General features: G+C 41.4%; 2 protein-coding genes across 5 annotated transcripts in view; one reads left to right on the plus strand and one right to left on the minus strand.

Annotated features, from left to right (window-relative positions):
- The window catches only part of tinagl1 (tubulointerstitial nephritis antigen-like 1), a 516,891-nt gene that overhangs the window by 10,469 nt on the left and 478,554 nt on the right, over nucleotides 1–27,868 (minus strand). The gene's annotated exons all lie outside the window — the stretch shown is intronic.
- On the plus strand, nucleotides 31–25,871 carry fam91a1 (family with sequence similarity 91 member A1). 4 transcript variants are annotated; one of them, XM_083899379.1, is made up of 24 exons: nucleotides 31–183; nucleotides 4,628–4,712; nucleotides 5,205–5,356; nucleotides 6,742–6,799; nucleotides 8,680–8,747; nucleotides 8,930–9,043; nucleotides 9,448–9,538; nucleotides 11,690–11,752; nucleotides 12,026–12,132; nucleotides 12,259–12,297; nucleotides 14,057–14,169; nucleotides 14,284–14,393; nucleotides 14,710–14,822; nucleotides 14,933–15,019; nucleotides 15,132–15,261; nucleotides 16,830–16,978; nucleotides 17,541–17,675; nucleotides 19,078–19,191; nucleotides 20,280–20,352; nucleotides 20,859–21,005; nucleotides 21,657–21,758; nucleotides 21,858–21,981; nucleotides 22,098–22,167; nucleotides 23,504–25,871. In XM_083899379.1, exons 1-24 carry the CDS (start codon nucleotides 178–180, stop codon nucleotides 23,687–23,689), a joined length of 2,436 nt encoding a protein of 811 aa, XP_083755505.1. In that variant the 5' UTR covers nucleotides 31–177; the 3' UTR covers nucleotides 23,690–25,871. The 4 variants fall into 4 exon arrangements, with proteins under 4 accessions (XP_083755505.1, XP_083755508.1, XP_083755506.1 ...); XM_083899382.1 differs by lacking the exon at nucleotides 31–183 and adding an exon at nucleotides 190–2,373; XM_083899380.1 differs by lacking the exons at nucleotides 31–183; nucleotides 4,628–4,712 and having other exon boundaries at nucleotides 5,269–5,356; nucleotides 6,742–7,988.

A 27,868-nucleotide genomic window follows, 5' to 3' on the forward strand; every position in this document is an offset into this window, starting at 1 on the left:
TGGAGAGAGTGTTTATAAGAGCCAGGGGAGAGCGAACCATCATGGGGGACCTGAGATGACCACTGAGGCCACCCAGGCTGCACTTTAATCAAAGTGTCCCTGAGCCGCTGACCCTCCGTCTGCTTTCCGGAAGAGCTTCAGCGTCTCACCTCCCCTCCATCATGTGTGTAACCCAAGATGAAGGTAAATTTAGAGCGGCGCTGATGGGCCATCTTGATCAGGGGAAACAGCTGATTTGGGCTCAAGGTGTGGTGGTGAGCTACTGCTACCAGTCACCTGTGTGAGGCGCCACTTTGTTTGTAGCATTGTGTGTAGGGTATACTTTGGACTGGCAACCTGTCCAGGGTGTGACCCCGGCCTATCGCCCCCAAAATCAGTTGAGTTTGGCACAGCGACCGCCTGTGACCCTCATGTGGAGGATAAAACGGTAAAAGATGGATGGAATGTGCTTAAAGATTCTGGTCTTATTTCATATGAAGACTGGTGCGCTCTTAGAAATAAGGGTTCCAAAACAGTCTTTCTACAAGGGCTGAGGTTCTACCTGGAACCATTTGCTTCTACGAAGTGTTCTTGGTAACACTAATGGTTCCAGTAAGAACCCTTTAAAACCCCTTTCCTGAATAAAGGGTTTTAAAAGGGTTCTTGGTGGAACCCTCCAAAAGGGTTCCAGGTGGAACCTTTATAAATAGGTTCTACCCGGAGCCAAAAAGGGTTATACTATGAGTGTGGTAACATAAGTAAAAATATGATATTATGAACATAAGACTATTATTATGATGATAAATATATTAAACATGTCAAATTTAAACATATATACATTGATTTTAATAATATTAAAAAGATATGTTTATGTTGTGTATATTTTCTAACATCAAGTTTTATTTTTCCAAATGAGTGTCGTTCATAGAATTCTTCTTATCTCTTCTCACTATTAATTCAAGGAACGCCTGTCCGTTTGTACAAACGTTTGTATATACAGTATATACTGTATATGTGTGTGTGTTAACGGCTTCTTTCATGGTCGCAGCTCCCAAGGCAGTGAAATGAATTAATGTCCTGTTTGTTTAGTGTTCAATGTCACGTATAGTATATAAGAAGGCGAGCTGTCAGCGACTCGACGTCAGACATCATGACGTGTGAGCATGTGCAGCTTTGGTGGACTTTGGTCGTCACACGGGGAAATTCTATACTCTCTGTTACCGAGTGACAGCCTCCAGCTCAACAGGTCAGAGTGTGCACTGCAGACTCACACGCGGAACTGACGATATATGAAAAGCTGACCAAAGAAACAACAGATGTAGTTGACATTAAAGACTTCTACATTCAGTTTTAAATCTTACTTTTATCTTATGTCCTGCTATCTTGATACACTTCATTACCGTGCTACTAAATAATGAATTTGAGGATTTTGTTGTCGACAACGCGAACATTGTTGACAAAACTCACGGGGAACGCAAAATATTTCCACACCGGTGATTTCAGCGAAGCTGGAGAGGGTTCGCGTTTGGTCGATGTGTTGCCCCAAATCAGCAGTTGCCATGGTTACTGTTAGTTGGCAGCAGCATCGGGAGGAGGTAAAATGTAGTCGTGTTTCAAACACACCAAAATGAAGTAATAAAAAGAAGTATGACGTTCGTTCTGGTTTGCAAAGACCACTGTAATTTGCTGACTTGAAAGAGAGGAATAAGTAGAAGAGTCCTTTGTTACAATCTGAATTAGATGTAATTAATGCTTACACACTGAACTTTTCAAGGAGCTTGCACTCAAACTGCAGGGAATTATAATAATGGTGCCTTACTTCTGGTACTTCAGAGGATTTCTCAATAGTGAGGGCCAGTGGGGGCCCAGCAGCTCAATTTCCCCAGGTGCCCCTCAAAAAGCTAATCCGCCCATGAACTCAACACAACCTGACAATTCTCTCAGCAAACTCTGAATGCAGCTGCATTTTCTTTTCTTTTTCTTAATGTGATATATTACAATTAACTCGACACTCGACCCCTCTGATAACCAATCGCCTCTCCTTTGTCACGAGTTTCATTCACATCCACTCTGACACGCCTCGGCAGGAAGTGACGACTGTGGCCACGAGCGTGACGAACGGCTTGTTCGAAAATACAACAAGGAAGTGACTGTTAATTGTGAAAGACAATAAACGGCGGATAGAACCTGTCTCCATACCGGGGGGGTCCCTTCGCTCGCTTGTCGCTTGTCGGGGGAGGGTTAAGTCGGCGTGGACTTGCCCGGGAGCCCGTTTGTGCTCGTGACAAGGATTTCTGCTTGTAGCCAGCTAGCTAGCTAGCGATGAACACGGACGTGGAATTTCACATCAGGCAGAACTATCCTTGGAACAAGCTCCCCGCTAACGTCAAACAGGTACTGGACACTGAGCTTTTTATCAGGTCAGGGATGAAGAGGGGGTTTGGATTTAGTGTGTGCGCGTACTTGTGAGTGTGTATGTATGTGTGTGTGCGCGCGCCTGTCAATGTCACCGCTCGCTCCCTGTTTTCCTCTGCAGCGGTGACCATCACTGTGTTTCCCTCAGGCTTTAACACACTCTCATCACATGACACAGAGTCAGAGTGACTTATATTTATCTGTGTCATAATGCAAATCAATTTACATTGTAATATTACAGGATTAGCGATTGATTGTTTGCTCTCTGACTCTCTCTTTTCTTTTTAAAAAAACCCCAAAATCACATAATTGTTGAAATGTTAACATTGAAGATGTGTGTTTTTTTGTTTATTCACTCTTTATCATTATGTGTGAGCAACTGGAATTTTGCCAAGAGGATAAATAACCCACATACCTACACACCTGTCTAACTACTCACCTACCTACCTTTGTACCTACCTATCTGCCTATATGCACAATGTATAGTCATAAAGAAATGAACATGCATGCACCAAAACACACATAGACTGCTTTTAAAAGCTGCATTAAATATAGATTGCTCTGTGTTCTACATTTTCTAAGAACCTTATCGTAATGGTAGATAAATGGTTTTACGGGAGTCAATGAAATGATCAATACATCTATGCTACTGTACATGGAATGGAAATAATGCATTTTTTGTCTGTGTCTGCATTGCTTACTTTGTCTGGGTTCTGTGACAGCAGCGCTTTGTGTACTTCAATATTTGTTTGTTTATCACAAGTCGCATTGTCATCACAATTTTCAACACAGTTTTTTTTCTACACACACAGCCACCCACCACCTAACTCTTCTCTACTCTAATCTGCTTTACTGTTTGTGCTGAGACCTTCACATAAAACCACCAAAAAGGGGGGGTAATATTGGAAGAATCCTCAGGGAACAATAGAGGAGGAATCGTTCTTGACAGACATGCAGTAAATGTCATGAGCACAGATTAAAGTTGCAAAGCAGATTTACAGGCCTATGACACCATTATCGATTGTAAACGTCGATGCAGTTTAATAGCTGGTAAATGGTCTGTATTTGCATAGTACTTTTCTAGTCGTGATGACCACCCAAAGCTGCTTTACAGTATTCACATTCACTCACACATTCATACAGCATATTTATCTGCAGCATTTTTTTCTTTATTGAAACGCTGCTGGCACAGTCGTCACAAGCAAACGTGAGATTGCCCAAGGACACATGTAGACTAGCTGAGCTGGGGAGATGACTCACTCTACAACTGATCCACCGCCGCACCGCAGAATAGTTACCGTATTGCAATTATACCTGTGTGTGCTGGATGTTTTTTTTTTTTTCGCTTGGCAGTGTCAAAAAAAATGCAATGCTTGTTTTGACATCAATAGTCTGCTTAGATCCAGGAGAAGGAGGGTGGGTTGGACAGGTGCATACAGGGTTTTTCTGTTGTTGCTGCATGTATTCCCATGTGTCACTTGTCTCAAGCTGCTCATCTGTGTGTCAACTAGTTTGAGATGTCTTTATTGTCATTGCACAATTACTCTGAATGTAGTTAAATTTTTCCTCATTAATACCTTTTCTAATACTTTGGAATTTATATTTTTCTGCCAATCCTAATCTGTCCATCCATCCATTGTTTACCACTTATCGGCTGCTGGACATAGGGTGATTGGCAGGGAACACCAGTAGTCCATCACAGGGCCAACATAGGGACAACTATTCACAGTCACAATACACCTACGGACAATTTAGGGTGTTCATTTAACCTATGCATGTTTTTGGACTGTGGGAGGGAACCAGAGAACCCAGAGAAAACCCATGCACACACGGGGAGAACATGCAAACTCCACACATACAGTAAAGGCCCGGATGGGGACGTGAATCAGCCACCTTCTTCCTGTGAGGCAACAGGGCTTGCCACGTGCACCACTGGGTGGACCCCAATCCTAATCACTGTTCCTCAAACACTGTTGTTTTCCTTCAATTTAAAATCTGTTTCCTCAACTCAGTAAGCTACAATGTGAGAAGATTGGTGCTGATATTGGTACAACATGTCTGACTGATGTGATTTGTGTATAGATCCCAAATGACTATGCATTAAATCAGGACCAGTTCATATTCAAGCATAGAAAATCACTTCACATTGCAGACAGTGTGGGAGGGAAATGTGATGTGCCGTGTAAATCCCTAGCCACTTTCTTTATCTGTGTTTTTGTTTTTTTCCCTGCAGAGTTTGGGGAACTCTCAGCGAGAGTATGAGAAGCATGTGCTGCTGTATAGCATCCGCAATCAGCTGCGATTCCGCAATAACCTAGGTAGGCACAAACGAAACCTTGCTGTAATGTCTAGCTCTAGAATAAGGCACATGAGTAAATGTCTGCATTGGTAAATCTCATACCATTTTAACTATTTTAGGTGAATGTACAAACTAGCAGCATAATGTTCAATTTATTTTCAAGGTCATGTTGTAAACGGATATTTTCTCACAGGTACATTCAGTCATGACTCCTCTTGGTCCACTTGTATGTGCGTGAGTTCCTGTTGCAGAGTGATTGATATTGACAATATCCTTAAGCATATCTGTCTTCAAAGATTGAGGAAGTGATTATATTACCAGTCAAGTAAGAAGTCCGTCTACAAATGTCTCTAAATAGATACGTAATAGTACAAATGTTATCCAGTCAATCGTATTATATTCTGGTGTGTCCATCTGGAGTTTGTTGCCAATCGATATTCTTTGGTGTAGAAGGATTCTCACTCAGTCACCCTGGGCTTTGACCTGACCACTGTGTGTGTTTTGTGATCAGTGCGGCATGTGAGGAAGGACGAGCGCAAGTATTATGAGGAGCTTCTTAAGTACAGCCGGGACCACCTGATGCTGTACCCGTACCACCTGTCCGACATCATGGTCAAAGGCCTGCGAATCACTCCCTTCTCATATTACATCGGAATCATGGAGGTAAGAAACTTACGATATGGAGACGATAGGGCCTATGTTTAATGTAGCTTATCGTAATCTCAGTAAGTAGGCTGTCACACAACTAGACCTCTATCCTTGTGCACACATTGTGTGAACAACACCCTTGCTGTCGCCTTTTCTCAGACAATAACACAGGTGATTTCACAATGTCATTTGCGCTTTCAGAACAATGAGGTGGGTAAGCTCAAAGGGACAAGGCAGAGATGCTTGTTGCGCAGCAGCAGAGATTTTGTAATTGCTTTGGAAACAGTCGCTGTTAATTTAAGCTGAACAATGCACCCAGCTTTGAAAATTCTTGGAAAAGCATCCTATGTTGCCTTGTTTTTGTATGATCTTCTTTACAATAGCAATATACTACATTATGACATTCTGCAACAGATCTACTAAAAGGTTTCATTCATCTTGTACAGCTGTACCATTGTCTACCTAAATCTATACAATTGTGCATTCAGCAGAGGAGAAATCCGTCTTCCTCACCAGTTTGCCTGAGTTCGTCATACACTTTAATTACATGTCATTTAGAGGGACGATTTTATAACAAGGACTCATTGTGCATTACATCCTATTCAGTTAGTTCATGAAATGATCTGTTGCTATGGAAGAGCATGCAGTCTAATGTGAATAATGTTACAGCGTCCCACGTTGATGTCCTGGCATCAGTCAGGCACTAGGTGTCAGTCAGCGTCTGCTGAAGCTTCATTCATCAGCTCAGGGAGACACAGAATATGATCCCAGTTTAAACACATCAAGAGAAAACATAATACTGTTTGCTCTGCAGTCAGTTTGGAGTGAATATCAGTGTTCCTTTTTTGAAAAGGCAATTCATACTACAAATACGTTTTATTTGTTCTGTTACACATGATGCTGATGAGACATGTTTATTGTGTGTTTTATCCCCAAATCAAACTTCATTTGTTTGGCACCAACTCAAAGTGCTTCACATTGAAAACACCGCCCCACACACACACATTCATAAATACACATGTCATAATTTCACAATCGTGTGTTTCCACATTTGATTGTACCACTTCCCATTTCATCAGAGCAGATGTCTTTTGTTCATCGACCTCACGTACAAACACAACTAAAAACACTTTTTAACGTTTTATCTTGAGCTCATGCAGGCTTTACCCACTTTTCCCCTGCATTCCAAACTTGACTGAGCTTCAAATGTGACCGTCAAATTGCCAGAGGCTATGTCATCTTCCAGTAATCCGGTTTAAGCACTTAATGAAAATGGGGAGAAGAAATTAACATGGCTGCTCAGATCTGCTAATCCTGTTATTAATCATAGGAAGGGGGGAAGGGAACATTTAGTTTAATTCTTCTCTTCTTGTCTCCTTTCTGTTTTTTTGCACCTTCAGGATATTATGAACAGCGAGAAGAGTTACGACTCCTTGCCCAACTTCACTGCTGCAGACTGTAAGTGCTCCCACACTCTCCATTATCCCCCTTTACTGGTGACTTCTGTGCAATTCTCAACTCACAAACCTGTGTCTCTAGTCTATTTACCACATATATTGCTAGCTTTTCTTGATAGTAAAAAGTAGTAGTGATCAGGAACTATGAGAAGAGTCAATGGGTCAATTAGGGCTTTCACACCGGCAGGACTCCATGCCGGTTCCGTTTCTGTTTCCCACACCTAATTTGAACCAGCCGGCGCATTCAGACAGAAAAAATAACAGGTTTGGAACCTGGAAAAATTGGTTCTCGAGGGTTCTTCCCTTCCCTGCGAACCGTGACATCACCAGAGGGCGTGTCATATTCTGGAAGTATTGAAATTTTGCCTGTGTTGTATTTACTCTGTTGTATTAACGTCCTCCCACTTTGGATCCTCTTAAACTGGTGTGAACATGGTGTGGTTCGCCAGAAAGCACCAATGTTCTGAGGCTCCAGTACAGCACCAGAGCCAGAACCAGAACCATGCCTGTCTGAAAGCACTAAAGGAGTCATTTTTGTGACTTAATGTGCTTAAAGTTGTTTTATTTCCGGCTAAGCTTGGTTAGTCTCTTCTACTTTGGATCTACTGTGTTTTACATCAGTGTAAACTCAGTTGACTGATGGTCAGAAACACATGTAAAGCTCACCTGTAGAGCTCACCTTTTTATAACTGTAAATCCTTTTTTTGATTTACATTTGGTCAGCCAGATATTTCACTCTGAAAATATTTCGCTTTTTAATTGACACTTTTCACTCTCAACCTAATCCTAGTTATCTTAAATAACAAAGAAATCATGCAATAGATATATCTCTGAGATAAAGCCTTAAAGCTCTCATAAAGTGGTCCTATCACACATATATGTGAGTTATGGAGGTCTACTCGCCAAGTGATTTTTGGACTCTTTGTTATTAATCCCATAGATACATATTACATATCAAAGAACGAGATGTAAGTTACGCGTGAGAGCACTTTCAGTGTTGGTTAACTTTCTAGCTTTGCCATGAGACACTGCAGCATGAAGGTGCTGTTCTGCCAGGACCCAGAAGCAGAAGGTTGTCAGCAGACTGATGGAGCCGTGCTCAGGGGAGCCGCTCGCTCCTCTCATCTCCCTGGGGGAACTTTGGAAGTGTCAAGCAGAAGTGGGTGGTTGGAGAAGCAGCAGTAAAAAATGTGTGTGTGAGAGAGAGTATTGAGTGGGTGGATGTTTGTGTGTTATGTCTGTGTCTTGTTGAAACAGCAGGATGTGGGTATAGGATTCTGCTGTTTTAGGAGGCTGAAATAAGAATGTCCCTCGCTGGTCCCTGCCTGCACTGGCAGTCATCCCAGCACATTTTTCCAGGCCTGTGCAGCACAGGCAAGAGGAGGTGGCAAGGGTGGATTTGCATAACTCTACATTATACTGACTGTTATATGACCCAGGGTTTTCTCAGATTCACAGTGTTAATTTAATTTGAGGTCTTGTACTTACATGTGTACGAGATCCCTTATATGTGCAATGATAAGTGAGTGGACACACACACACACACACACACACACACACACACACACACACACACACACACACACACACACACAGAATTCGATGAGTCACTATTATGGCTAAGGTCCTATGTTTGTTGAAATAACTTTCCAATATGAAGTTGGAAATGGTCACATTCTCAAACTTTACTTCTTGATGTGATTTTTTTTCTTAAGCCTCTGAGGCTTTAACTGAAAAAAAGAAAATCCTCTGACAATTTTGTAGCTGTGCAGGAGCAGCCAAATATATATGCTGTTGGGTGAATGTGCAGCCAGTACATCATCATAGCCACTCAGTTTTTTTTTTTACTACTCAGTAGAATCATTGTCGTATTGCTCACAGGTCTGCGGCTGCTTGGCATTGGGAGAAACCAGTACATTGATCTGATGAACCAGTGCAGGTCGTCGAAAGTAAGTATTACATTTTCTAAAATAGAAAATGTGCAAAAATTCCCTTTGGAGTGTCTTTAATATTAAATATTGGCCTGATAGTAATTCTAACAACAAACTCACAACCTCATGAAGGTTACTTTAATCACTGTCATGTCATACCTTTGGTGACCTGAGTTGTATTTTGTATTTGTTGTTGTCAGAAATTCTTCCGCAGAAAATCGGCGCGGGATCTGCTACCGGCGAAACCAGTCGAGATCTCTGTGGAGCCGTGGTGGGTCGCTCAGACGGGCTACATCACTGAAGACGATATCAGGGTGAGATGAGAACTGTATCAGTTTCTTGTATGTGTTTAAATATGTTATTTGCAGGAAAAACAGGTCAGATTTACTTTAATTTAGCTATTATCATTGGTGTTTATATCTATAATCTACCTATAAGCTGATGAATAGAATTAAATGTGTTTCCGTGATTTTTAATCTGAATTTCTTTTCAAATGTGCTTCTTATTCTCCCCAATTGACACCTGTTGATCCCTTGATCCTGCATGCTGCATGTGGAGATCTCAGCTGCCAAGTTCCCAGACAGTTTATTCATATGTAAATCTGCTTCTCTGCCACTGTTGTTCACTGGAGATGATTAATTTTTGACATCCATAGAAACGGACCCGCGTCTTGCACAAGTTTACCTGAATGTTGTCACATTGTTGTGTGTAATTACAGATCTGTTCTCCAGCTGAGAAGAAATCCATTGATAAGATGATAGACTCTGGTCCTCAGCTGGCTGGATCAACTGAGTACAATGTCGTCTTAAGTGAGTATTTTACATTTTAGAATATTATTCTAAGATTATGAAAACTATCACAGGGGTGTTGCATATCCTGATCAAGTGAGCATCAGAGATTTTTGCAAGCATCTTTAGCTCTCCATCCTGAGTGATCTGGCCACATAGACAGATGTTAAGTTCAGCTCTGAAAGCACCCGATGCCTCCTGTGTTTGCGTGTCTGGTCACAAAATTCCACATTCCTCTGTCATGCCACATGCTCCTCAAGACAGATTAAAGCGCGCCCACTTATCTTACATCCTCTGACCTGCTGTACTTTCACAGTTTTTATACTCTTCTCACAGCCCATATGGTGATTTATTTGTAGCCACAACCACATCATTTCATTCTAATGGTTAAAATCTTATTTCATGTTGTAGTAGTGTAGCTTTGATTCACTCACATCATGATTTCCGTCTCTCTCTACCTGTCAATGGCACTTAAACACACGCACACACACACCCAAAGTGATACTAGACACATCTGTACAGTTACACCTGTTAAACATGTACTTTTGTTCTTGAACGCAGAAATGAAGTCGGTGTGTATTTGCAAATGGTGAGATCTGGTCACGTGTGGTCACAGGAGATGCATGCAGGTGTGATCAGCTCTACTTATAGCTGTCCACTTTTAATTGGGTCTTTCAGGAAAAATGTTAATTCCAGGTCTAAACAGCACTCATGTTTCTCTCTCCGTCTTGCTTGGTAACTCTTTATAATAAGTACACACTATTAGCATTAGTTAAGCATAAATAAATATTGAATTTCGTCATTTATAACTCATGAATACTCATTAGTATGTAGATTATAAACACAGTTATAAATGTGTTACTCATGTGCTGAAGTGTTGGCATGTACTGAGCGACTGCTGGACACACACAGAGAGGTGAGAGAGCAGTCTCTTGTAAGTCGATCAAAGAGCTTGTTTGTTGGAGGTGGATGCTGATTGGCTGCTTGAGTACAGCAGCTATTTGGACACTGTTCCTCAGCTGATGGGATGAGTAATGCTTCACTAATGCTAATAGTGTGTACTTATTATTGACATAGGGCGACAGTTTGCCAGTCCTTCATAGAGACAAACAACCAGTCATTCCCACCTACGGTAAATTAAGAGTGTCCAATTCACCTAATCCCCAAATCTGCATGTCTTTGGACTGCGTAAGGAAACCGGAGAACCCGGAGAGAGCCCACGCACAAATTCCATGTAGAAAGGGCCTTATCCCGACTGGGTCACAAACCCAGGTCTTCTGGCTGCAAAGGCAAGAGTGCTAACCACTACACCAACCGTGTGGCCTTGCTTTACACAAAACATTTCAGCACAAAATGCCTCCATCTGCACTCCCCTAAGAGAATTGCTTTGCATTGCCTATGTCCACCTCAAGCAATATGATTTATTTTTTTTATAATTCATGAGCACAGCAAAAATGATAACTTTACAGCAGACGATGATGATGTTGTAAAAGACACTGCGCCACCGTCTTCCATTTTCCTAATTTGATCTGGTCCACTGTCTTGTTGAATTTATGTCTCACACATAAGTTTGATTCAGCAGAATTCAACAGAGGGAACAAGCTGCCTTCATATGGTTTCCATAAGAATATATTTGCATTAAAAACCTAAAAATTAGGATGACGGCATCTTAAAAAATAACTTCAGCACTACATAAAGACGTTATATGTCAAATACGACAAAAACATGAACAAATTAACCAATGCATGTTAAATAATGTAAATAAAATTCTAGTGAGGTCAGAAGTGTTTTTCTGCTGACATATGAATGTACTGGGGTCTCAAATCGATGTGTTGCTGTGAATTTAAAAGACGAAGCACAGCGACTAAAGTTGTGTCCATGCAGTTTAGATGTTAATTAGAGAGGAGTCTGACAGCCGTGAGCCTCTGCCACCGGAGTGCTGGGGAATAAGCGGGAATACAATTAAATACCGGAGGTGCAGGGTGATTTGAATACAAGTCGCTGTTTAAATGAGATTTTGCATTTCCCACCGCCCTTGAAAGCACAATTCTCTATTTTGCTCGGTTCAGTCTGCGCAGTTTATTTTTTTTGCCTGCACAACAACATCGATGTGAATGAAGAGAAGTACAGTTATGTTAACAACGTCATTGTGCTTTTGTGCTTTTATTACAGGCTTGTACAACCGAGGCTTCATTTACTTGGATGTTCCCATATCTGATGACAGCTGCATCTCCGGTATATGACCCTGTGTCTGTGTGTGTGTGTGTGTGTGTGTGCGTATGTGTGTAAACATCCTGTTATTATCCTCGCTAAGCAATTACCGTGACTAGCTCACTGTATGTAATTAAAATGCAGCGGCAGGAACATAAGCGAGCCTTGTGCTTAATGGCCTTGCAGTGTCTAATAGTATCACTGCAGACACGCACAGCACTTAAAAAAACAGTTCAACAGAAAAACAAAAGTGTAAATTTGGATGTTGGGATGTTAATTACTGTTTGTGTCTTTCAGTGCCCCCGCTGGAAGGCTTTGTTATGAACCGTGTCCAGGGTGATTACTTTGAAACGCTTCTCTATAAAATCTTTGTGTCCATTGATGAGCAGACAAATGTAGCAGAGGTGAGCTTTAGAGAGTTTATTGCTGTGCTCATTGGAAGTAATATGACTCCCTGTGTGTATGATCAACTTTTCAACCCTTTCCCCCTCCACCACCCTCCTGTTCCTTTCTTCCTCTGCGACTCTCAGTTGGCGAATGTGCTGGAGATTGATCTGGACTTAGTGAAGGTATGAATCCACTTGGTAATGTCATGCTAATTAGCTCTTACTAATGCACTAACTTAAGACTGGAGGAGTAGTTGACCTGAGAAACATGTTACAATTATCACTGACAAAATGCTGTAGTGAATATTTTTATTCTACTCAGGCTTTTAAAATGTTTTCCACAGAGTAGTGTTTGAAGGCAAAAAATTGGCATATTGAAACGATTTTAAAATGTAAATTATTGTTTTTTATGATATATATATATATATATATATAATATATACTTTTACTTTCCAAAGGTATGCTATCGTTTAAGTTGTGTGCGGGCAGTTTCTTGGATAAATACATGTTATATAATGAAATTAAAGATAAAGTGATGGTTTTGATGGTTTTGATGATCCAGTGGTACGCAAGCTTCCTCTGGTGGTACTTGGAGGAAAATCAGAAATGCTTTTCTACTGTATATACCAGAGTATGTGGTCGGAGTAGAGTTCATCAAATAAAAAAATTCAAAATAAAATCCATCCATCTTAATCTAATTTCACTACACCAATGTGTAGTCTATGTGAGGAAGAGGAGACATGAGATATATTATCTTATTGGGAATAAATCTGCCTCCTGTGGAAAGTCCATAGCTGACTTTCCTTGACCTATTTACACCACTATTTAACCTTGGTGATGATGGTGTTACTGTATCTTAGGTTGTACTTGGTATAAAAGGTTTGAGAACCACTGCTATAGATATACAGCAAGTGCAATAAAAACATTCATCCATCCATTATTGTTCTCTACAACTCAATCAGAGAGCAGAGCAGCAGCATTCCAGTTGAACTGATGCCCGAGTTTGAACCAGTGTCCTATATCCAGATTCCCTTTCAGTATCAGGACCTTCAGTGGACAGAGCTGAACTCCCCTGTCCCTCAGTCTCTTTTCATTATTGCCACTAAAAAGCAACTCCTCATAGAAGTGATTTAAGGCAGCAATTCTCCAGGAGAAGCTCTTCAACTTCAGAGATGATTGAGACAGCTGAGAGTTATCCTTTGTGTCAAATCTTCTGCATCTTGACTAGAGGTTTACTCGCTTTCATGTAAGGCTCTACCTCATTGGCTGGATCATTTAACATCGCCCTTGACTTGCTTCTTTTTCTATGATAAGAAGATGACAGAAGAGTTTGATTCAACTTGGACCACTGCTGCATCAAGGTGTAAAAAGCAATGAAAATCCACCATACTTGACTGAGGTTGCCTCTTTAGTCTGATAAAGGATTTAACAGCAAGGCAAGTTAATCACTGCCTGTATAGTTTTAATGGAAAAAAACAACAACCCAGCCAACTGTTAAATGGAAAGCACACAGCTGTACCTTTTTCTATTCCACTTTTGAGACGGTCAATGGAATTTTAATTGTAGATGCTGTGGATCATGAAGTGAATATAACCTTAACCTTTTTCCTCTCTTTGAAATGTCATTCTTACAACCAGCAGAGCATCGCGTCCATCAAAGCGCTTAGAATTTTTTTTAACTACACAACGTTCACTTGGCCTTTACAGATGCACAGATAGTTTTTTTTTTCTGTGGCTGTTTATCGCAGTGTGAAATGTTTAAGCAACTTTGCCACTTTTTACTGCAACAGTTTTAAGAGTTACCCCCTTTTTATATGCTCTTCACAATAAAAGTATAACTTCATGCAAGTACTAGTTGAGGAGGATTAGAGGTCTATGATATATGACTGTCTGAGTACCTGACCATTGGATCAAATGCTCTATTTTTTATTTTTATTTTAAAGAACGCAGTATCCATGTACTGTCGCCTCGGCTTTGCTGTCAAGAAAGGTCAGGGTTTCAGCTCCGACCTGCTCCACCCAACCTGGAAGAACGCTCCTTCTGTCAACAGACTCAAGTATGTGCATCCTTAAATTACTTCTGTGTTCCTCCCATAACGGCTTTCACATTAATGTGTTTACTTTTGGAATAGAAAGATTTTAACCAGTCTTAATCTGTCTCTGTGTGTTAGGAGCACCATGGACCCTCAGAAGATGCTGCTGTCCTGGGAGCAGGGCAGTCCTGTTATGGAGGGAGGCTCCTCTGCCACTGACACTGACACCACCAGTCTGGAAGACCAAGGTCTTGGCACATACACAAACGCACTCCTCCAAGTATATTCAGCAAAATACATGCGCTGCAAAATGCACACAGGCACTGTGAATACTTACTTCAGAAGGCTGCAGTGATAAGTGATTGTTAAGACCGCTTTGCCATGTCTCTGCAGGTCACTTTCACGTTGATATAATCCACTATTTTGAAAGTGTGTTAGATTTAATCGATTTAGGAAATGAGACCTAAATCCTGAGCTTATGTTCCCAAGTTGAGAAAGATAACGTGCACAACATGCATTTATATTACTGCACATAGTTGAAGCTGTTGTTGTGTGTCTCCGTAGCTGACACAGCCAGCGTTAGCAGCCTGAGCATCCCAGCTGCGCCCACCAAGAGGATTGCCTTTCTCTTTGACTCAACCCTTACAGCCTTTCTCATGATGGGCAACTTGTCTCCGGTTAGTAGATGGCTGTGAATATTTAAAGGCTCATGACAAACACAATTATTTTAATTGAAGGGTCCAGTACAATACTGTGTGTGGCTTTTAATATTGATTCTTTGTATTAGAACCTGAAAAGTCATGCGGTCACCATGTTTGAGGTGGGTAAGCTGTCTGATGAGACGCTCGACAGCTTCCTGGCTGAGCTGGAGAAGGTGAGACAACACTTAGAACAAAGATTTATTAGGTTTTTTTTAAGCTTTGTAGTGATGCCTTTGTTCGAACTCTTAATAAATACACTCACACTTTGATTTTTCCTGTTTCCAGGTAGAGAGCACAGCAGAAGGCGAGGCCCAGCGGTACTTTGACCACGCTCTGACCCTGAAAAACACCATCCTCTTCCTGCGCTACAACAAAGAACTTACTCAGGACCAGGGACATGATATCCCAAATATAGGTATCTATCTACTCTGCTATTACACCCTCTGTTACATTACTTTATGGATATGTGCTTGCTGTCATGCTTACATTGTATTGTAAGTAAGAGTACATGGTGCTGAGGATAACATTCAGCTAATCCTCTTGAACAATACTCTCAGTACTGTTACAGCAACAAACAACTACTCTTAATGATTCCAATGCAACAACCAAAACTTATTCTGTGGTCGCAGAAAATCAATAAAGAGTTGCGTGATTATGTTATGAATCAGGCTGGAAACAACAACAACAAAAAAAGGAGCATATGTTTTTGTTTCAGCTGCTTTAGGCAAACTATATCTCATTGTCAGCTGCATTTCACCTGTGTCTGGTTACTTTTTGTCTTGGATATTTTTGCAGAGGCACAGAATGAGTCAATAGTTGTTCTACTTGCGTCTCTCGGAAAAAGCAGCAGAGACCCGAGTTCTCCAATGACAACGAGGCAAATTTCTGAGTCTCCATGTAGCTACCATGGTGCCACCAGATGCTGTTTGTTTGCTTTGGCATCTTGCCTCCTCTCTGATTATCTTATCTCTCCGTCCTCCTCAGCTGCTGCTTCTGCCGAGGAGTGAGCACAGAGCGCCTGCGGGCTGAAGCTAATGGTGCAAGAGTCTAGTGATGATTACTCATTTAAGAAAATCTATCTGGCCAGCGGACATAAATTGTTTAAATACTTGAACTGTTTTAGATTATCGTTAGAAAAGTAAAAGGTTGACTTTTAATTTCAACATAGCCAGAATAAATAATTAAATTATGGTGATGTACTGTTGTACAAATATAACCATTCAAGCCTTAGACTTGTCAGTGAGAAGCAGCTTTTAAAGGAAATGCTTCTCTCTGTGCTGAACTATATTCAGTTCTTTAAATTATTCATCTGTGACGATCAAGACTTATGGACACCAGTTAAAATGAGATCTTCTGTTGGAGGCAATGGGTGATTATTCTCTTAGAATCTCAGAATACCTGGTTGACACTTATGGTCTTTTGAAAGGACCATATTCACAATTCACCTGCAAAGTGTGAATGCATCATACAGTGCATCATACAGTACAAAAATTCAAAGGAAACAAGGAGACAACATGGTTGTCTCCTTGTTTCCTTTGAATTTTTTTAAAGAACATAATGTTAGAAAAATAAATAGTCATTAAGTTAATGCAGTCATTGACAGGGAAACAGGGACAAGACATAGACGGGAATAAGTGAGCAATATGTGTTCAAGAAATGTACTTTTTCCATACAACTATGTCATAAAAGACGAATGTAAATCAGGGCTGCGATGATTAGTAGATCACAGATTTATTTCAGCTTTACTATGAAAAAGAAATCAGAAAAACTGAGTATCTTTGGTGACAAAACAACAAGTTTGATGACATTAGTCATTTTGAGGTTTGGGAAACACTGCTTATACATACCATTTTTTGAAATTTTATGGACCAAAAAAATGATTTTTCAAGATGTACAGCCCTGTACTACAGACATACACATGATGTTTTTCAGCCTATTCTGTGTTGTAGTAGTGACTCTTCCTGGTCCCCTGCTCTCCACCAGGTTTCCCCTTGGACATGTTGCGGTGTGAGAGCTTGCTGGGCCTGGACCAGGCAACCTGCAGCCGTGTCCTCAACAAGAACTACAAGCTGCTGGTGTCGATGGCGCCGCTCAGCAATGAGATCAGACCCATCAGCAGCTGCACGCCGCAGGTACGATGACACCTGCACCGTGGGAGAACAAAGGCGACACTGGCTGTGTGACTTACTGCAATATTGATGTGTGTGTGTGTGTTATCACTGATAGTGAAACGTGTGGTTGTGTTTGCCCCCATCGCTCTGTGTGTACACACTTGAGTGTTCAGAGTGATTTGTGTGTGTGTATTCTTTGTGATCGCTCAGTCTGCAGTTACCCCAACAACAATACTACACAAAGAGAGAGAGAGAAAGGGAGGAGAGGTAGAGAAGAGGTGAGGCTCATGAGTCATTCCTCTGCCTGGCCCGATGCCAGATTTCTAGCCGAGCTCTGAGAGATGGAGGGAAAGAAGTTTAAACTCTCATTGTGCCATTCATGCTGATGCTTACACTGCTGTGACTTAGAACAGTGTCAATGATTCCCCCTGTTGTTGTTTGCTTATTATTCCTTTGAAATAATGTGAGAAATGACAGGAAATCGTCTGCTTGATGAGGTGTACGTTTAAAGCACATGCATCCGTTCTACTCGGCTACATTTGTGTGAGTACGTGTGTTTGTTTGTTTGTTTTCCCCCCCGCAGCACATTGGCCCAGCCATCCCCGAGGTGAGCTCCATCTGGTTCAAGCTGTACTTGTACCACGTGACCAGCCAAGGCCCGCCGTCTCTGCTCCTCTCCAAAGGCTCCAGGCTCCGCAAACTGCCAGACACATTCCAGGTTAGCTCAAACTATTAGTTAATTAATTTAAAGGTCTCATATTATACCCTATGTCTCCAAGTTAACATAGTTCCCTGGTGTCCTAATGAACATGTCTGTGACATGCTTTGGTCAAAGTACCATAAGGATGAAGCACCACAGCATTTCAATCACCCTGCCAAAACAGCCCTGTTCAGAACGCTCTGTTTAGTAGTATCTCTTCAGGTCCACCTTAAAAAAAAAAAAAGAATAAAAGTAAAACATAACTTAAGGGACAAGAAATGACTTCAGACACAGATGCTACTGGGAGCTAACAGCAGTTAGCATTTGGAAAAGTGATAATTTGCAGGCTCTAGCAGGCACATTGCTGTCATATATAACATGTATCCACTGGACAGATAAATCCTCTGAGGCTGGAAGTTTGTGTAGGACTCTGTGCTGCACTGTGCAGCCAAGAATAGAACTTTTCGTGGACTTCACAAACTTACAGTTTTCGGATACCGTTGCCCTCGCCAGCACTCTCGCGTGTGTTTAACTGACAAAGCGGAGCTCCGCGAGACAACAATTCCAGGAGTGTGAGTTATCTTTTTTCACACTTTGCCGACTGATAGGGCAAGGATTTAAATGATTCAAAAGTTGATTTTGCATAATATGTCCCCTTTAAATGAATAATTAAGATGTATAATATTACAGACAAAGAGCTAAAGAAAGCTATTATGTCACATAATAAAAGGAATGTGTGGGATAGCTTTTTTCCATCATCTTTGCCCTTCATCTCCTGTCCTGAAGAAGTCTGTCCTTCTGCCGTTTTCTCTTGAAAGAACAGATAATGAGAACAATAAAAGTAAAATTGAAGGCTTTTCTGTGTCGCCTTCATTTCTCAACAAAGCTCCAGGTTCATCAGGCTGCACCTCATTTTCCTCCTCCAAGGCTTCCCAGCTGTCTTGGGATTTTTAAAATCTATCCTGGTAATAATAGACACACATGGAACAAAGGAGAATTTAAATGTCGCAAATTCCCAGGGTGGATTTGGTAATATCATGAAAATTGGTCATTTTATGAACCACAGCACATTTTCTTCTTATTATTTTAAACTTTGATGAACTTAGATTCATTATTTCACCTTCATGTTGACCTTCAAATATAGAGAAAACTATATTTCTTTCACCACTTTCTCAAAGCACATGGAAGCTATGAAGTTGCTCTGTTGACTCACCTGTTGTGGAGTGAAACCTTGGTTCTATTTTTACCGTGTAGTGTTTGCTTTAGCAGGAAGCTGACGTATCACTTTGAGCAGAATAGTGATGTTTACAGGAGTTCTCTTTTGCCCCCTGACTGTAACATTTGATAATAATATAATAATAAATAATAACTGTAGGAAGCTCTGCTCCTTCGTTAAACCATTTTTATTTCTTTGTCGCAGGCCTACGACAGGTTGCTGATCACTTCCTGGGGTCATGACCCCGGAGTCGTCCCTGCATCTAATGTGCTGACCATGCTCAACGATGCGCTCACACACTCTGCTGTCCTCATCCAGGTGAATGCACGCACACACACACACACACACACACACACACACACACACACACACACACACGCACACACTTTGTGAGCCTTTTTATGGGGTGTTTTCAGGTTGTCTACACTACCATTCAAAAGTTTTGGGTCACCTATACAATTTCTTTGTGTTTTCCATTAAAAGTCACACTGTTATTCATCAAAAGAGTTGCAACATGAAAAGAAATATAGTCAAGACATTGACAAGGTTTATTCAAAATAATAACTTTGCTTTTGTCAAAGAACCAGCAAATCTGTTTTCAGCTGTGCTAACATAATTGCACAAGGGTTTTCAAGGGTTTTCTAATCATCCAGTAGCCTTCTAACGCGATTAGCAAACACAATGTACCATTAGAACACTGGAGAGATGGTTGCTAGAAATGGGCCTCTATACACCTATGTACATATTCCATAAAAAAACGCTTGCAGTGTTGTGGAAATTTCTCTGCTGCTGGTGAAGAATGAAATAGAGAACTTCTGACGGCCGACAAGTTTTTATTATTATCGTTGCAAAGAAAAGGTCAATCTTCACAGGAGTGATCCTAGCTGGAGAGAGACCCCGAGCAAATTGAGCCCTCCACATTCATACCTGAGCAACTCCCCTTTTGCATTCCTCCAATAGGCAAAGAGTCTGCCATTCAAGGCGGTGTTTTTACACCTTTTTGTCTACTGTAGGTATCAGGGAGCTGACTCCCTGTGGATGCTGTAGGAAGATGTCAGTCCAGGCTAGACACAATATACAACACACTATACACAAAGGACCTGGTATTCTGTACTGAGCAGGTATAGGGTGATGGGCAGTTTTATCTCTGAGTCAGAGAAGTTGAATTTACTATTACAGCTAGAATAGTCGTTTACCACATTAACAGTGTATACAGTGTATGTCTGATTCATTTAATGTTATATTGATTGAAAAAAGTGATTTTCCTTAAAAAATAAGGACATTTCTAAGTGACCCCAAACTTTTGAATGGTAGTGTATATGTATTTTAACTTGTGAGCATTTAAATCATGTGTACTCGATATTTGATTGTAAGTATAACATGTAAACTATGTGTGTGTAAAATAGGGTCATGGCGTGCATGGCCACGGAGAAACAGTCCACATTCCTTTTCCCTTCGATGAGGAGGATCTGAAGGGAGGTAAGAAAGCTGCACTCAGCTCTGTCAATGAAGCTTTTAAAAACCTGTCTGGTTATTGATGACATTATACTTCCATGCTAATAAAAGCTGACTCTAAATTAAAGAATAATTAAGTGGCATTAGTTACTAGTAAAGTGGCATCTGGTGTGATCCTCTGCTGCTGTAGCCCAGCTGTCTTCTGTGTCCCTCGGCTGTCGTGAGAGGTTATTTGAGTAACTGTTCCTTTCCGTCACTTCAAATCAGTCTGGACATTCTCCCCCGAACTCTGTCATCAACAGGGCAATTTCTCCAGATATTGTTTCCTAATTTGTTTTGGACCCTTCTCTAGAAACTGTAGAGATGATTGTGCTTTTTTGATTGGGCGTTTATTTTGATGCTTGGTTTGCAGGTCATCTCGACCATGTCTACGTGCCTAAATTAATTGAGCTTGTTTAGATATTTGCAAAAACAAGCCGTTGAACAAGTGTCCCATTGCTTCTGTTTGTCTGTCTCTTCTTCCTGTGCAGATTTCTCTTATTCCAACATGTGCGTGCACAAATCGCTGCAAAAGCTGAAGGAACATGTGGACCTGGAGCACCAGTGTGGCTACGTCACCATGCTCAATTCCCACAATAGGCACCGGCGAAGGGCCAGTGACAGTACTGAGTGCAGAGGTGAGCACAGCTAACACAATGTTGTTGTTTTCGACTGTGTTTACTGAATTGCGAGCGAAAGGGGGAGTGGCTACAGTAGAGCGGAGAAAACCAATGTGTGCTTCTTTTACCGAATATATTTAACGATATCTTTTGCATTACTTATCCAAACAACGTCAAACTTGGCAAACTTGACACCTGTCAAGTTTAAAATCAGTCGGACGAGAGATATGCGAATAACACACACAACACACAGACGTTCCTGGAATTTCTAGATAGATGATGTATAGAGGAATTAGTAACAGTGTCCTCGCCTCTGGTGGCCTATGGTGCTGATGGTGCAAATTAGATTGTTGTTTGTTTACATAATCGTGGCCCTTACTGTGATAGCCTCTGCTAATGGACATGGATCGAACAGTCTTAGCCTGGGGGACTTTACCTTGAGATTTACACGTTTAATCTTTTTATGTACCTTAAAGATTTTCATTAAACATAGATGTTCACACATACACAAGAGGAATTCAACGCCTAAAAAATCTTGCCCTTCAAATCTAAATGATGTTGATGTATTTTTGAAATGTATACCAGTTATACCAATTATGAATTATATGACAATATATGTTGATTTTAACCTTTTGATCCTATTTGTTAATTTCATTTTCTTTCTTCTAGGAGACACTCATCTGGGCGGAGGCCTGGACACTAATGGCAGCACTGAGTCTTTTGAACTTGTGACAGAGGAGAACAACGGAGAAGGCAAAGGAAAAACAGAGGGTAGGTTTACCTTTGTGGTTAATTAAAATGTAATATGTAGCAAAGGTTTTAATGCTTGTAAACAGTGCGTCTCGTGTCATTTGCGCTCTCGTTTTGCAGCCCTCTTCTCTGAAGACGAGTGGGTCCCTCTTGAGCTGTGCTTCGGCATGCCTCTCTTCAGCTCCGAGCTCAACCGCAAAGTGTGCCGGAAAATCGCCTCGCACAAACTCTGCAGCAATGAAAGGTGCGAAAGTACAGAAAGCACAACACGACACCCAGCGTTGTCATGAACGTAACTTTTGTAAAGTGTAGAAAAGAAGAAGCATTGCAGTGGTGCTAGACTTTGCTGTTTTCTTTCAGCCTTCAAGAACTACTTCACTCGAGCCGAAAACTATCGCTGAAGGTGTTGAGCTTTGTTCAGTCATTCCAGGTAACAACACGCCACACGTCATGTTTCCTCTTGAGAAAACACACAAACCAGACAAAACCCAGCCTCTGTATAAATAACCAGGAGGCAGACATTTAATTGCACACATAGAGTTTGTTTGACTGGTTATTTGTTGGTTCAATTTGGTTTTACATCAATGCCTTTGGTTTAATAGGCATATACGTTTGTTTTGAATCTGTATTAGTTAATTAAACACACAAAAGGGACAGGTGATGGAGAGACAAAAGAGGACAAACTCTAATTTACAATAGTAGAAGTAAGAATAAAGGAATACAACTAGAACAACATTAAAGACAACAGCAAAAACAGACAATAAGATAAGGAGTCATTAAAACCAGGTTCTTAAATGTGAATATTTCTGTTTTCTTTGCTTCATATAACAATGAAATCATTTAAACTGTATAATTTTGGTTTGTGTACCAAAATGTAATTTGGGAACATAATCGTTTTAGAGGTTTGGGAAACTCAACATTTTCTAAATTTTGTGGACCAAACTCATGCTCAATTATTCAAGAAAATAATCGACAGATTAATTGATCATGAAAAATAATGGTTAGTTGCAGCCCCAGTGTTTCAGTCTGTTCAGCGGGAGCCGACTCGTTTCTACTCGCGCAAGGCACTGCAGCCAGGACAAGCAGCCAGAGAGGCATTTATGGTTGGCACGTGATGCGCGTTAATATGATCCGCACCCCTGGGCACCATAAGAGGAAATTGCCTGGATAAAGTCAGCAAGATAATGTCTGCCAGTGCATATAGTGGTTACACTAGAATAATTGCAATAAACCAGTGTTTATTCAGACATTAAAACCTTTTATTTACACATTTGAGTTCTGTTTTCGCACCTCACTCGTCTATTAAAGTACATTAAAGTGGTGAAAGAGATGTGTGATAGATGTGGGAAGTGTTTAATGTAACTTCTTCCCTGTGTTGCTCTGTATTTATGCCATAAAAAAACTCCTCTACAAGAGCCACAAGATCATCTCTGTGGTGATTTAGACATGTCTGCTTGGCTAGTTTTCCTCCTCCACTGCCCGCGTGTCGTTTGCATGGTTAGAAAGAAATTCTGATGTGCACGATACAGCCGCCGTGACAACTTTCGAAGCCCTCGCGCTGGACACGCTGTGGTGTGTTCAGTCTTTACCCAAAGACTGAGAGGGGAGAGAAAACCAAATAAGGGGGGAAAAAGAAAAACTAGTTATATGCTTTCAGGAACCATTTTACACAGCCTTTCCCGGCTGTTTCATGGTCACTGGCCCACATGTCGTCTCTACCATGTCATGCTGATCTGTGATCTGTGATCTTTGCCCTGTGATGGCAGGACGGCATCCTGCCCGCTGATATGGACAGCGGCGTGTCGAACCCTCTCAGTCAGCCCCCGGCCGAGTCCGGCGTCCCCCTGCCCGCCCTCAACCTCCTCTTCAAGGACGGACTCCTGAAGGAGTGGAGCGGGCGGGCGCCACCCGCTCTGGACATCTCGTCTCTGCAGAAGGACCAGCCCTCATAGAGCGGCTCCCGGATGTGGTCGCGGGGGGGGAAATCTCCTACAAAATGCACCACCCCTGATTTCAATCGTCACGTCGTCTGTCACTGAGGAAAAAAAATCAAGGTCCGAGTCTGCATTTTCATACACGATCACAAGGAAACACTTCTGTCCCGTCAATGGGAAACGAGTTCTGCCAGCACTTTGTCATTTACCACGTGTATGAGGAACCATTCTCACCAACACTAGTTACAACTCCCCTTTTTCGCCGTCTCTCCCTCTGTGACTCCTCGTGTTCGTAGGCAGTGTTATGTGTTGGAGTGGTGCTATTATCACAGTCTGTAACGGTGATGCAAGTAAACGGCATAAAACCTGGACGACCATTCAGCTGGAAACACAAATACTGTTCTCCACTGACCCTCCCAACACCTCCCATCCTTTAATCATGGATGTTTTGTGGTCCTTGAGAGCCGAGTGTAAAGTGGTTGATATTGTATAGATGTTCTAAAAACTGACCCACATAATAAACGAAGTGTTGAACTGACTTCTTCAGGAATCATTTGACAGTTATGCACATTTAAGATCCAAGTCTTGGGACTTGACAGACAACAGTGAAAGTCTTCAGTCAGACTGCCCCCCCCCCACCCCCCGCTGCCACCGTGTTGTCTCATGTTTAGTGATCTGATGCATGATACCGTTGCACAACTTGTACCGTTTAAAAAAAACAAACAAAAAAAACATCTTAATATGTAATCAAAAATGGGCATTTTGTTTTAATTTGCACTGTGCAGTATTTCACCAAACCTGTGGATGAAGTGATGTAATTTATTTTCCTTTTTTTTTTTTTTTGAATGTCGGATCCCTTGTCGTAGTGCACATGATTTTTAGAGGACGTGTTTCAGATCAGAGCAGATCAATTTAAAACCTTTATTTCTATGCTTTTATCTTTCTTTCTTTCTCAGTGCAAGAAAACACCAAAGACCATTCTTTTCCCCGTTAAAGAGTAGCTTTTAACTTCCGTCCCTTTTTTGTTTCCTTTTTATTATTACTATTACTAGCAGCCAATCAGAAATCGTCTGATTTAATTTCTTTATTTGAAAATATTTTTCAAATGATTCATGTGCGTTGCGTCTGTGAAGCCAGTATTGGGTCACAAACTAGCCATTTCCACCTGAGCTGGAGAATCGGACAAGGATGACATGAGTGTATCAGTCTGGTTTGTGTGTTTGACCCGGGCCTGTTGCTTGCTCGTAGCTCTCCCTGGACACTCTCTGGTTTGTGTGCTGTGCAGTGCACAACACTCTTCTTGTCCAACCCACCGCTCTCTCCAAGGGATTCTATGTACACCATGTTTGTGAAAAATGGGCTTTTTAGTTGAGAGAGGAGGAGGCAACTTCACTGCGAAGGTTTTCACAGACCCGAGGGATGGAAATGCAAATGCTTTGCCCGGTTTCTCTGAGATGTGATGCCCCCCCCCCCGAAATCTGTCTGAAGTCTGTCAGGAATTGTCAGTGGTGCTTCAAAAAAGTATCGAGTACATTTTAATTCAGAGCGGTAGCGTCCATTTTTTTTTTGCTGAGTTTCATTTTTTTATTTTTTTATTTGAAGAATCTGCCCCTGTGCAGCAGTCGTTGACCCACTTGTGGTTGTTGTTTCTAATAATGTGTTTCTGAAATAGAAAAAGAGACTAAACATGAGGTCCTGTTGAAGCATGATGACTGTGTAGAAACTGTCGAGTGTGCGTGTTGTGTATGCGCGCGTATTGTGCACCTCACTCTTGGTGTGTCTTCATACACGTCTACCTTTTACGATTCCCCCTCTCCCCCCCTCCCAATCCTGCCTGGTTGTTACTTGGCTGCAGTTATTTGGATCGGTCCAAATATCTCCCCATGTTCTCCCAGGTAGACTCCCACCAGAGTATTAAAAATACAACAACAAAAAAAATGCTAGTTTTATATGTTAGTCTATATTTTAGGAAATCTTAGTTGTAGCTTGTTTAATGGGAAAATGAATATCACTGACTTAAGTTAATGAAAAAAAAAAGAAAGAAAGTGACATTCCGTCATCATAACCCTCCTCTTCCATTCTTGCGCCATCTCCTCTCTGTTCCAGATTCATGTTATAATTATTATTGTTATTATTACAACAAATAAATATGTAAAAAGTATATGAAAATATAAATAAATATGTAATAAAAACAAACACTTTTTTCCCCCCTCCATGAAAATGCCTCCCTCTTTCTCTCTATCGCTGATTCAAGTTCCTGTACGCGAGGCTCTGGATCGCAGCCAATTACTTCACATCGACATTAGGCCGTGAGATGTTTCCCGCGCCAGGTGGAACAGATGGCGTAGCAACATTCAGCTCTGAGGGCGCTCTCCCCCGTCTGCCCTCTCCGTCTGCCTCCAGTTTCACCCAGAGTAGATTTTAAGCTGAAATACGACGTCTGATCTACTAGTGTGAAGCCCTTTTTCAGAAGCTGTGACAAAGCCCACGTGTTTTTTTTTTTTGGGGGGGGGGGGGGGGGGGATTAAGTTGTCAGTCTGTGACTGGTCGCCCCACCTGACAGGTGGAGCCCTGCCTAATTGTGAACGTCTCCCATGCCTCCGTGCGCCGGTAATTTCCCATGCAGCATTACAAATGACTCCATGTCACGGGGGGGACATTAGGGGCGTAAAGTGGGTCACACCGCCTGAGAATAAGACGTCGTCAAATGAGCTGCATGTCATCATTCCAGCGGTTCATTTATTTCCTGACACCTTCACCCATACGCTGATGTGACACCCATCGCTTGCTCGGTGAAGGTGTAATACTCATCCTGCAGATTTTGGTATTGGCGACTCCCATCATTAGCATTGTCAGACTGCTGCAATGGCCTCAGGTTGAAATAACTATGAATAGAAGGCAGACAAAATAAAAAAAATAAAAAAAAGCGGCTCACACTCGGTAATTGCATTAACTCGAGCCAAAGCTGATGAAAGGCCGGTGAATAGTAAAATGACATCAGCCTCTTGCGTGTTACAGTCTGTCGCTTTATTGTCTTTGCATCATTTTCAGTCAAACCGATTTTGTTCTGGAATTGGCCCGACTTAAAAAAGGTGATGAAAATAAGGCACACATTGATTTTTATTTTGGATAAGTTACAATTCTAGAAGACCCAGGTTCACGACCCGGTCAGAACACAGGTCTGTCTGTGTGGAGTTTGCATGTTCCCCCTTTGTATGTGTGTGTGTGTGTGTGTGTACTTTCTTCCACAGTCCAAAAACATGCAATATGGGGATTAGGTTAAATTGGACACTAAATTGACCATAGATGTGAGTGTTTGTCTCTATGTGTCCCTGTTATGGACTGGCGATCTGTCCAGGGTGTCAGCCTCATGGCACAGACCCCCCTGCGACCCTCATGTGGAGGATAAAGCGGCAGAAGATGGATGGATGAATGGTTGGAAGTTACAATTCTGACCTGCTGATGGCACTATATTAAAAACCTTCCAGTCCATAGATTTTAAGATAAGTCCACAGATGTCTCCTGCTGGTAAAAAAAACCCGGCTAAATTGTAGGTGTGAGTGAGAGAGTGAATGGTTGTTTTGTCTCTATGTCACCCTGTGATGGACTGGTGACCATGTCAGCTGGGATTGGCACCAACGACCTTCATGTGGGGGATAAAGTGGTGGAAGATGGATGGATCAACGGTCTTGATCTTGCGTCGCTTTTAAAAATACAAACAGGTGTTCGTTACATTATCACACTTGTAAAATGAGTTCACACCATGCTAATTTTTTTTTTTTTTTTTTTTTAGTGTAGTGGTTTTTAAGAGCTCAGGTTGCCCAGCAACATCCCTGCTTTCCTGCAACACTGTGATTGTAAAGCGTAGGACTGAAAAAAGTTTAATATGTCAATTCAGTAACACAACAACCATTAAGTAGGTGCTTACTAAAATATATAAGTCGCATACTAGCCCTTTATTAGTAATCATTAAGAACGGATTAACACCTCCTTCTACATCTCCTTATTCTACCTCTATTATGACATGAATTAAGATTTTTCCTACATAAGGTGTTAATACGTGCTTAATATTTACTAATAAAGGGCTAGTATGCAACTCATAAGCATGTTAGTAAGCACCTATGATGAATATATGTTCCCTAATCTTAAGTGTTATCTTAAATTTGACTCATAAAACCCAGTCATTCAGCATTTTTG

The sequence above is a fragment of the Microchirus variegatus genome, assembly GCF_963457635.1.
Source record: "Microchirus variegatus genome assembly, chromosome: 13".
Lineage (NCBI taxonomy): Eukaryota > Metazoa > Chordata > Actinopteri > Pleuronectiformes > Soleidae > Microchirus > Microchirus variegatus.